At 35.9% G+C, this 12031-nt stretch overlaps 1 protein-coding gene and 1 pseudogene across 3 annotated transcripts in view; both read left to right on the top strand.

Moving 5' to 3' along the window:
• Positions 1-10615, top strand: part of GTF2E1 (general transcription factor IIE subunit 1) — a 40340-nt gene extending 29725 nt beyond the window's left edge. For all 3 annotated transcript variants that reach the window (XM_077118209.1, XM_077118207.1, XM_077118208.1), the window contains 2 exons: positions 4985-5226; positions 8884-10615. In XM_077118209.1, coding sequence (XP_076974324.1) covers positions 4985-5226; positions 8884-9308 — 667 coding nt within the window. In that variant the 3' untranslated portion in view covers positions 9309-10615. The remainder of the gene's footprint in view (positions 1-4984; positions 5227-8883) is intronic.
• Positions 3233-4008, top strand: LOC143648827 (small ribosomal subunit protein eS25 pseudogene; annotated as a pseudogene).
• Positions 10616-12031: the final 1416 nt, after the last annotated feature.

Here is a 12031-nt window from a genome sequence, read left to right as displayed (position 1 = left end):
TGAATGGAATTTCTTACCAATAACCTCTCCTTTTTCATAATCTCTTATTTAACATTCATTGTAAAGATATTTAAAAATTTAATTTTGAAATGATATTCCTCCCTCACCTCTGAATAAGAGATCTTTTCAATCTTTTAAAACAGCCTTAAAATTTCTTAAATAATGTAAAAGACTCAAATCTAAATTGTCATTTTTGTCAGTTTTAAGTGAAATGTGTACTTTCTTCATAGAAGAAAATTTATACTTGATCTTAGCCAAAAGGCTGAGAAGTGATTCCCTAGAAGAAAATTTAAATATGCAGAAGTGAATCTAGATGTCTCTTGTCTAGATTTTCTTTAGTGCCACATTTGTTGGTGGTTTAGATTTGTCTATTCTATGGTGAAAGTAGAAATAAAATCTGTGTCATCAGCTATCCATGGTTAAAAATATATTTTTAAAAATTTATTCCAGATTTTAAAACTTGTTTGACTTGTGGTCAAATCTCTACTGCCTCAAATTGAAATAAAACCAATATTGAGTTTCTGCAAGGGAGTATTGAAAACAAAAGATATGTTAAAAGTAATTTCAGGGCGGGCCACGGTGGCTCAGCAGGCAGAGTTTTCACCTGCCACGCCAGAGACCCGGGTTCAATTCCCCGTGCCTGGCCATGTAAAAAAAAAAGTAATCTCATGCTAATATTTACTTTAATTGTCCTGTTATTTTTCTCTAGTTTTCGTTTTCTTCTTGACTCAAAGTATTGAATACTTGTTAACCTTCAGAAGATTGTCATCAGAGTTAATTCTAAAAATAGAGAGCATAAGTGAAAACAGTTTGGGATTATATAGAGAGAGAAACAGTGAAACAGCCTGAGAAAGAGTGAAGTTTGGATGAAAGAGAGACAGATAAGATATTAGCTAGAGAAACATTGAGTGGGTGGAGAGAGACAGAAAAGATTTGTGGCTAGCTCAGGAAACACATTTAGGGGCAGATAAGCATATAAAGCAGGCTCCACACAACAAGATAAGGGTACCACAAGATAAGAACGTTGGTTTAGCATAGAATGAGGCATTAAAAGAAATCAGGGAGACACAAATGTTTGAGAGAAGAGAGACTCGGAATGTAGAGTGAGTATAGCAAGCATTTAAGCACACATTAGTCCAAGAGAAGAAAAAGAAAAGTACATGTTGCTGAGGGAGACCAAAATTTAAAAAAGCGAACCTATACTAGAGTAGGCAGAGAGTCGCATTACATTAGGACAGTGACACAGCTTTTTAGAAGATAGCATGGAACAGATAGCAGACAGAAAAAGAATGACTAGGATTAGATATGGATTAAATTGAGGTGAACATGGTAAATAGTGCAAAAAGTAACATCAGGTGAATACATATAGAAGGTGGAGAGGCATTATTTGCAATCTTGGCACAAAACTTTAAAATACAGCAAGACAAATAGATGCATTAGATACAGAGAGAGAGAGATGCTACATAGGCCTAGACCCAGAGTAGGAGAACAAATAATTGGTACAGAGTGGGAGCAGTGAGACAAATACAGAAGAGGCAAAAGAAGTGATCAAGACATAGAACAGATAGAAGGAAGTGCTGGGAAGAAAAGGCTATGGGAGAGAGTGGTTTATAAAGAATCACAAAGTGGCCCTAGATATAGCTAGAGCAATAAAAAGAATGCAGAGGCAGTACCTGGCAGGCATGGATTAAATGACCCGATCAGCATGGATTGGAATATTAAAGAAACAATGTTTTATGATAGCAGAAGTAGCAATTGGCCAGAAACAGAATCCAGGATCAATGGAAAAGATTTAGAGAAAAATGGAAGAGAAATAAAGTAGAAATATAGGGACAAAAGAGTCAGTCATTGGAAACTGAAAGGAACAAAGCAAAGGGTATGGAGAATGATACAAAGCAAGCATAGAGTAAGTGGCTAATTTAAGAAACCTGAAGATAGTTGGAACACAGATGTCCAAACAAAGAGGGAGAGAGTCACACATAGAAGTTGTTGTAGCAAATATTAGCAGCTGGTAGAGAAAGACAGGGCATGAATTCATACATACAGTGGATCAGGTAGATTTAGAAAGTCGTGGAACAGATTAATAATGAAACAGGTAGATAAAAATAGGGATTAGCAGAAAGACAGAACTTAAGTCATTGAGATGGGGAAACAAGTGACTGGAGAATAATAAGAGATGATCAGAACTGATCATTTTATTCTTTGGCTAAAAGGCAAATAAGGTGAGTGAGTAGTAGAGGTAAAAAGCAAAACAATTTCATCAAATTGTGCTGGAACAACTGCATAGTCATATGCGGAAAAAAAAAAAAAATCCAGACGTAGACCTTATACCTTTCACAAAAATTAACTGAAATGGATCTCAGACCTAAATGTAAAATGCAAACTATAAAACTTCTGAAAGATAACATAGGAGAAAATCTAGGTGACTTTGGGTTTGGCGAAGAGTTTTTAGATACTATACCAAAATCATGATCCGTGAAATAAAAAATTGATAAATTGGACTTCATTAAAATTAACAACTTCTCTGTGAAAGACATTGTTAAGAGAATGAAAAGATAAGCTATGGACTGAAAGAAATATTTGCAAAATACATTTCTGATATAAAACTTTTATCTGAGAGATAAGGAGGTCTTAGAACTCAACAATAAGAAAATGAAAATTAGATATAGTCTTAACATACAATTCAGCATTCACCCTCCTGGATATTTATCCAATTAAGTTAAAACTTATGTCTATACAAAAACCTGCACACAAATATTTATGACAGCTTTATTCATAATTGCCCAAAACTGGAAGCATCCAAAGTGTCCCACAGTAGATGAGTGGATAAACAAACTGGTATATCCATATAATGGAATAATATTCACCAATAAAAGAAATGAGCTACCAAGCCACAAAAATACATGGAGGAGGGTACACGGGTTGTTCAGTGGTAGAGTGCTCTTCTTCCATGCAGGAGACACAGGTTTGATTCCCAGACCATTCACCTAAAAAAAAAAAAAAAAAAAAAGTACTTGGAGGCATTACTTGCTAAATAGCATAGCTTCTCTTTCCTGGTTCTTAATGCCAGGAAGTACTAACATGTGTCTGTTTCATAGCTATCAATTAAAATTCAACAACCTAAGTGAATAGTATGGCTAGTTATTAGAGTGTGCTCCTTGGGAACTGCAGTCCAATTCTTCTAACTTGTTTCTGGCATGAGGGAGAGTTATTTTTACTTAGAACTTTCTCTATGGGGCTCCATCCATCAAGCTTCAGAAGTACTCATAGTGGATGGAGTATTCTGGGCCTTTTTGTGAGCAAGACTTCCTTTTTGTCTGACATCTTAGCAGAGCTGCAATGGTAAGCAATTTCTCCTTGAGCTTTGTGATGGCACCCAAAGGATGACAAGAAGAAAGATGCCAAAAAGTAGGCCAAGAAAGACAAAGATCCAGTGAATAAATCTGAGAGTATGGCCCAAAAGAAGAAGTGGTCTAAAGGCGAGGTTCAGGACACGTTCAATAACCGAGTCTTGTTTGACAAAGCCACATATAACAAACTGTAAGGGAGTTCATAACTACAGGTTTTTAACCGATTTGTCACCTTTGAAAGAGTGAAGATTCATGGTTCTCTGGCCTAGTCAACCCTTCAGGAGCTGCTTAGTCGAAAATTATCAAGCTGGTTTCAAAACACAGAGCTTAAGAAACCAGAAATACTAAGTAGAGTAGAGATGTCCCAGCTTCTGGTGAAGGTGCATGAACAGGTCCAACCAACTACCATTTGAAAAATAAAACTATTAATTTAAAAAAAGACATGGTGGAATTTTAATATGCATGTTGCTAAGTGAAGGAAACCTACCTGAAAACGGTATATAATGTATGATTCCAATTTTATGGCACTCTGGAAAAGACATCAAGACTGTAAAAAGATCAGTGGTTGCGAGCGGGACTGGGGAAGGGACAGATATTGCTGGGTGGAACACAGGACATTTTTAGGGCAGTGAAACTATTCTCTATGAGACTGTAATGGTAGATGCATGACATTATGCATTTGTCAAAATCCATAGAACTGTACAGTACAAAGAGTGAGCTGTGTAAATTATGGAATTTAGTTACTAATAATGCATGGATATTGGTTCATCAGTTGTAACAAATGTACCACACTAATGCCAGATGTTAATAGGAAAAACATGGCATGGTGGTGGGGTAGGAGGGAACAGGGAAATGGAGAAGAGAGTATTGGAAACTGTACGTTCTGTGTAATTTTGCTGTAAACCTAAAACCTCTAAAAAATGAAGTCTAATAGAAATTAAAGAAAAGACTGAAAAACAGATCATGGGGAGTCACTTTGGGACAGAGAAATAATGATTGGGAAGGATAGGTGCAGAGGTGAAAAGATACAACTCAATAGAAGTGAGGCTGGAATAAGTGAAGAGGGCTGTGCCTTACTCCAGAAGTAGCAAGAGAAGAACATTAATTCTTAGGCTGAGGGCTGGCCTTGTAGAATGTACTTCTCGTTTCTTTCATTGTCAGCCTTGTAAAAGCAAGAGGAAAGCATTAAAAAAAAAAAAGCTTTGAATTATATAACATTTTTTGTCTGTTTGTTTAAACTACTCATAAAGGTATAACAGGTTTTCGCCAGATCCTGTCTTTAATAGATTAGGTCACAATATTATTCCTTTCTTTCCCTAAATAGATTTAGTGAAACATCTTAATCTATAAAATCTCAATCATTTATACATACCAGAGGATCCAGTGTTTAAGGAACTTAAATACGTTGTGTTCTTCTAACCCATGCAATTTTGCCCTGAAGTATAAGAGGTTTCTCAGAATTGTTAAAGCATGTGTGCATGATTGCTATATAGCATTTATTTATTTGTAATACTTCAATAACTGTAAAAATATAGAAGTAGAATGTAAAAAGAAGAAAATAACAATAACTTAGATTCTTCTTTTCCATCACCAACACTTTCTTTTTCCTGTCCTCTTGTAATATTGTTGTATAGCAAGGACCGTTCAGCAATTGCTGCTGGAGCTGCTGGCCTGGCAGGTGGGCACCACCGGGAAGCATGGGCCACCAAAGGCCCATCCTATGAGGACTTATACACTCAGAATGTTGTCATTAACATGGATGACCAAGAAGATCTTCATCGAGCCTCAGTGGAGGGGAAATCTGCCAAAGAGAGACCCATTTGGTTGAGAGAGAGTACTGTCCAAGGGGCATATAGTTCTGAAGAGATGAAGGAAGGTAAGAGTAGAAGAAAGAGTAAAATGGATGTGTCTTGGGTTCAGTTGAAAATTAACTTGAGTTGGGCCTGGAGAATTCTTAGTTTTATTGTTAAGCTGCTGAATCTGTTTTGTAGAACATGTCTTAATTTGTCTTTGTTAAGGTTCATGATAAAACAAGCTCTGTGCAGTGAATGTGTATTTGTTCTAAATTTAATTTTTCTCAAATTTCATCAGATTTGAAGTATTTTTCATAATTTTATAGATTTCAACCATGTCCTCATTGCCAAATTGAAAGTTCTAATTCCTTTTGATTCTGTTTTCCTTATAAATATCTCCTTTCCTCAGGCCACTTCCACTCACAGTTTTTGTTTTACTTTACCTTTTTCTGAACCATTTCCATTTGCAGTATTCTTTACTTGAGACCTAGTGACCAGAACAGTACATGTTCTGAGTGTGGATGTGTCATTAATAATTTTTTTTTACTTCTAGTATCCTTCTGGTTTTTACCTGACATTTTGTTTGTTGCTTTGTTTCTGGAAACAGAGAAGACCAACAGCTTTAGAAACATGTGTAGGGACTTTTGGAACCTGACCTATATCTAATAGCTTGATTCATGTCTTTAAGTATATTTTAGATTATTTTTCTCTATACACATGTCCTTGCATTTACCAGTATAGAAGAAGACCTACTTTTTTGCCTGCTTATTTAGCCTTCCTCTCTTCATATATTTTTTGCTGTTGTTTTTGCATTTAAGCACCCAGAATTGTTACCATTATCAGTGGACTTCCAGTTTTACAGTATTTATCTTCTTTGTAATTTATAACTATTAATAAGACTGTTCTTAGCACTATAGTTTCTACTTTCCCAAAGATGTTCTCATTGAGTCTTATTTTGTCGTTGTTGTTGTTTTCTGTTTCCATATATAACAATTTATTTTCCCCTGAACTTATGAATACCCTTATCAGAAATTTGTTAGCTATGACTTCATTTAGTTTACAAAACTGATTCACTCTACCCCAGATTTTATATTTACCTTAAATATTTATCAAAATACTATGTTAATAATATTGAGCTATTTGGAAAATTTATTTAGAAGCAGTGATTGCATTGCAGATCTGACATGCATCATATGTCTTTTTTTTTCCTGTTGAAATACTGCATTGCAAATAGGGGTTCTGGGTAGGAAGTCACACCTTAGACAGTGTTTTCTTTTTTTTAAACATGGGCAGGCACCGGGAATCGAACCCGGGTTCTCTGGCATGGCAGGCAAGCATTCTTGCCTGCTGAGCCACCGTGGCCCACCCTAGACAGTGTTTTGAAGTAGGTAATTTTGATTTTAACTTTATTTTGGCATCCAGATAATCAAAGCCTGTTTTCTTTTACATAGAATCTTTAACATTCTCATTCCTATTTCCTTTTTTCTCTCTCATCTGTCCAAAATCTCATCTGAGGAGTGCTGTACTTTCCATAATGTTTAGTGCTCAGCTAGCCACTCTAATGTGTCACTGCAAAAGAGCTTTCATTTCATCCATGGCCAGAATTGGCCATTTCTTTTTTTGAACTTTTTTTTATTAATTAAAAAATAAACAAACAAAACATTTAGAAATCATTCCATTCTACATATTCTACATATGATTCTACATACATTAAGAATGAGTAATTCTTAATATCATCACATAGTTGCATATTCATCATTTCTTAGTACATTTGCATCGATTTAGAAAAAGAAATAAAAAGACAACAGAAAAAGAAATAAAATGATAATAGAGAAAAAAAAACTATACGTACCATACCCCTTACCCCTCGCTTTCATTTACCACTATTTCAAACTGAATTTATTTTAACATTTGTTCCCCTTATTATTTATTTTTATTCCATATGTTCTACTCTTCTGTTGATATAGTAGCTAAAAGGAGCATCAGACATAAGGTTTTCACATTCACAGAGTCTCATTGTGAAAGCTATATCATTGTTCAATTATCATCAAGAAACATGGCTGCTGGAACACAGCACTACATTTTCAGGCAATTCCCTCCAGCCTCTCCACTACATCTTGAACAACAAGGTGATATCTACTTAATGCGTAAGAATAACCTCCAGGATAACCTCTCGACTCTGTTTGGAATCTCTCAGCCGTTGACACTTTGTCTCATTTTACTCTTCTCCCTTTTGGTCGAGAAGTTTCTCTCAGTCTCTTGATGTTAATTCTCAGCTCATTCTAGGGTTTTTCTCAGTCCTTTGATGCTGAGTCTCAGCTCATTCCAGGATCTTTGTCCCACGTTGCCAGGAAGGTCCACACCCCTGGGAGTCATGTCCCATGCAGAGAGGGGGAGGGTGGTGAAACTGCTCATCATATTGGCTGGAGAGAGAGGCCACATCTGAGCAACAAAAGAGGCTCTCTGGGGGTGACTCTTAGGCCTAAATTTTAAGTAGACTTGACCTATCTTTTGTGGGGTTAAGTTTCATGTGAACAAACCCCAAGACTGGGGGCTCAGAGAATTGGCCATTTCTGAACCCTCTTGATGATGATGTTAGATAACACTATTCTGAGTGCCAGGGCTATTCTGAGCACTTCACAGATATTCACTTAATACCCACAATAATTCAGCGAAGTACATACTATTATATTTTTCCCATTTTGCACTTGAGAAAATTGAAGCAGAGAGAGACAAAATAACTTCACCAAAATCAGACAGCTAATAAGTATTAAGAGTCAGAATTTGAATCTGGTACTCAAGTTCCAACAGTACTTTTAACCTTATGTGTGTGTGTGTGTGTGTTAAGTAGTATCATGTTTGGTATTATTATCAGAATACAAAATGCAAATGTTTTTTTCAGATTTTTCATCTGCAGTATATCCAGGCAAGATGTTTACACAACATGAAAGGAGGCTAATAGTGAGAGGAGTTTTCCTGACACTTGTTTCCTTTTTACATACTTCAAAGTATGCTTAGTTTACTACAGGAAAATAAAACTGCCATTTATTTGCTTGTTCAGCAAATATTTATCCAATGCCTAACAAATGGCAGGCATGATTCTAGGTGCATGGGATATATAAGTGAATAAAACAAATACCTGTTGGGGTAGAACCACCATCCTAGGAAAGGGAAAGTGAGAGACAATAGGCATAAGTTATTTATGTTAGAAAACAAGTGCTTTGGTTAAAAATACAGCAGGGGAAGGAGGATTGGGAATGTAGGGGTGGGAGTAAATTTTAAAAGGTGCCTTTTGAGCAAAGACATGAAAGATGTGAGAGAATTACCCAGAAGGATGCATAGAGGAAAAATAGTCCAGGCAGAGGGAGCCATGCTTTGATTTTCTCCTATGCCAGCTACTATACTTGATCCTTCATAGATATTATTTCATATATTCTTATTTAGAACCCTAGGTGGCCTTTATTACCCTATTTTACAGAAAAGCGTACTGAAGTATAGAGACTAAATAATTTGCTGGTGTAGTACAACTTGCAAGTAGAAGAACCAGGATTCAGATCCAGTCTGTATTAATCTTAAAACCTAGGTATTTAACCATCATGCTATCTATGCTCCTGTTTGTAAGAAATATTTTGATAGCAGCTCCAAAAATGAACCGGTGAAATCTGGGGTATACCTTAATTCACAATTTTAGAAATTCCCTTTATATTTAAGGATATTGACTTTCTGTTTTTTCCCCCCAGGTGGCATAGATATAGATGCATTTCAAGAGAATGAAGAAGGCCGTGCAGGTCCAGATGATAATGAGGAGGTCATGCGAGCACTGCTCATTCATGAAAAGAAAACTCCTTCTGCCATAGCTGGCTCAGTGGGGGCAGCTGCTCCTGTGACCACTGCCAATGGCAGCGACTCAGAGAGTGAGACCAGTGAATCAGATGATGACTCTCCACCCCGTCCAGCTGCTGTGGTTGGTCATCATCAGGATGAGGAAGAGGAGGATGATGAGTTTGAGGAGGTGGCAGATGATCCTGTTGTCATGGTGGCTGGCCGTCCATTTTCCTACAGTGAAGTGAGCCAACGGCCAGAACTGGTGGCCCAGATGACTCCAGAAGAGAAGGAAGCATACATAGCAATGGGACAACGCATGTTTGAGGATCTCTTTGAGTGAGCTTTACCAACCTTTTCCTCCCTTCTCTAATGCTTGTTTGAAAAAGAAAACCCCTACCTTGAAGAAAAATGTTTTAGTGGCTTCCTGTCCCTCTTGATGTAAAGCAGCTATTAATCTTGTGCAAAGAATAAGGGGAAAGAAAACTTTATATTTATTCCAGAAACTTCCCAATAAGGAAGGTTGGCTATAAGCATCCCCTTCTCTGCTATTACTACAGTATTAATATTTTGCTGTCTTTACTTATCTCTAATCTTTTTCCTTTACTTTCTAAGACATTTTCTTCTTTTCTGAAACAAACAAAGAAAAGTCTGTAAGATAAATCTTCCCTGTCTGCCCACAGAATCCTACTATGGTAGGTTATGATAATATCTGTTCTGACTGCATTTCAAACAATTCCTAATGTTCTGCCAACTAAAGTGGCTTGCCAGTGGGCAAATCATAGATGAGGGAGAACATGCAAGGGGAGGTGGGAGTATATGCATAAGAGGGATTGATATGCCTGATTCATATGACTAATGTCTATACCAAGATTTCCTCTGTCTCTAAAACTGACCAGACTGGTAGTTTCTATCATTTTATTTAATGCCGTGTAATTTGGATATTCTAATGAAGAGTAAGAAGAAACATGGATATGGGACCAGGAGTCCATGTAAAGGGTTAAAGAGTGGAGAGCATTGTGAATAGTGCCTTTAGAATTGCCTGAGTTTGTGATGATTTGAAAATTCTTTGTTGAGACTGGGCCTCTTTTTCTCTAGATTTCTACAGAACTCCTGCCAGTGCTATAAATTGTTTAATGAGGCCATTCCAAAAATCGCTTAGAATAATTGATGATTCCCCCCACCCCACCCCCTTCCTTCCTTTCTAAACATCGAGGCCTTCTTTGCCTCTTCTGTGATTTTGGTCAGGCATGTTATTTTAGAGTGCATTCAGTATATCACTGAGCATTGTAACCTCAAGAAACATCGTTTATTTTTGGTTCTGATATGTAGCATGGTATTATTCCCTAAGGTAGAACTTTAGAAACAAAGAATTTTCATACAGGTGTCTATAACAATTGTATTTTTGGTAATGTTTTTCCCTTGCATCATAATTTTTAAGTATTATTTTATAGTACATGTGTGAAGTTAAGGTAGTATTTTAGAATACTGGGCCTTGTATGAAGTGATTCTTTTACCTGGATTATATTAATGACTGAATATTGAAAATAAATATATTTTATACTGATTGGAATTTGTTAATTTCTAGCTGTATGACATCTTGGAGCATAATTAAAATGAATACATTTCCCACTAAAAAATGTTTCAGACTTTTTTCTCTTATTAGTCATATTATTTAAAATAATAAAAGCAATTGCATATGGTCTAACTCTTTTTCACCAAAAGTTGCTGTAAGAATGACCTTTATAAAAGTACCTTGTACACATGGTGGAGCTATTCAACATTTAGAGATTGTTTTCTAAGCTTTCATAGTTCTAGAAAGAGGTTCTGTTTAAAAAAATGATAATTTGCTGTTAATTTTTAAAATGTAGGTGAACTGTCAAAGCTTCTTCTGTCAAACCTTTCTCAGTCTTTTTCCTTGAATCTTCCTAAAGTTACTCTTCTGTTTTACTTTCCCATTACATACCAGCTTCTTAAAGAATCATGTGCTACTTGGATGTTTTTTTACTTTCCCTCTTGCAATCTGGTTTTTTGTCTGTTACTACACTAAAACAGTTTCTCCAGTCCTAATTGTCCAACCTAGCCTTTTATTTCTCATTGTCTTTGTCCTTTCCTCAATATTTAAAGCTATCAACCCAAAGCTTCTTGAAACCTATCATTTGGTATTCTAGCCATTATGCCATTCTAGTTCTCTTCTACTTCATTAGCTGTTACTTCTCAGTTTTCATCAAACCTTATTTCCTCCTCTCCTGCTTGTGTGGGCATACCTCAAGGCTTACTTCTTTTTTCTCTCTTGTGTATATGTGGATTTTATGTTATGGAAAAATGTTCACAAGTGAGGACCTAAGTATGACTAAGGGTTTTCATTGAAGCAAAATAGAATAGAAAGATAAATACATAGGTACCCTAAATGTGTATTAATTAGGGAATAGTTTAATTATTTTGCCATGAGACTATATAGCCATTAAAAGAGGTGTATTGACAGAGAAAGATATTCATAATGTGTTAAATATAGAAGTATCATTTTTCTACCTTTGTGAGTATATGTGTATGTGAGTGTGTGCCAGATGCTATTTTAATAGCATACTTGTGTTGACTCATTTAGTCCTTTACAATAAACCTGTGAGGTAAGTATATGTGTGTAATGATATACTATTAATAGTAATTGCAGATGAGCATGACAGTGATCTTAATGTGTTATAATGGAAAAGATATCCCCATTTCAGAAAATGATTCAAGTGGCCATTTAATGAATTTCATATAGAAATTACCTGGTAAAATTAAAGACATGGAAATAGAGTGACAAAAGCAAACTCTTTTTATGTTAATGCAAGGAATTTGGGGTCTGCTGTTTTTGTTTTTGTTTTTTTTTAATCTGGGTTTCAACATTTCCTGGAACAAACATATCTCAACTTATGCTCAAAAACTAATAGGAAAATATCTAATATATGAAATTTTGGACATCACCTCCATATTTCAATAACTTACCTTATAAACTAATAGCAAACTCTGTTAAGTCTTATCAGACAGTTTTATGTCTCTTGAGTGGCACGATAATTTGGTGAG

This window comes from Tamandua tetradactyla, chromosome 10 (assembly GCF_023851605.1).
Source record: "Tamandua tetradactyla isolate mTamTet1 chromosome 10, mTamTet1.pri, whole genome shotgun sequence".
Lineage (NCBI taxonomy): Eukaryota > Metazoa > Chordata > Mammalia > Pilosa > Myrmecophagidae > Tamandua > Tamandua tetradactyla.
The sequence above is the reverse complement of the archived record's forward strand: the minus strand, read 5'-3'. Positions and strand labels throughout refer to the sequence as shown.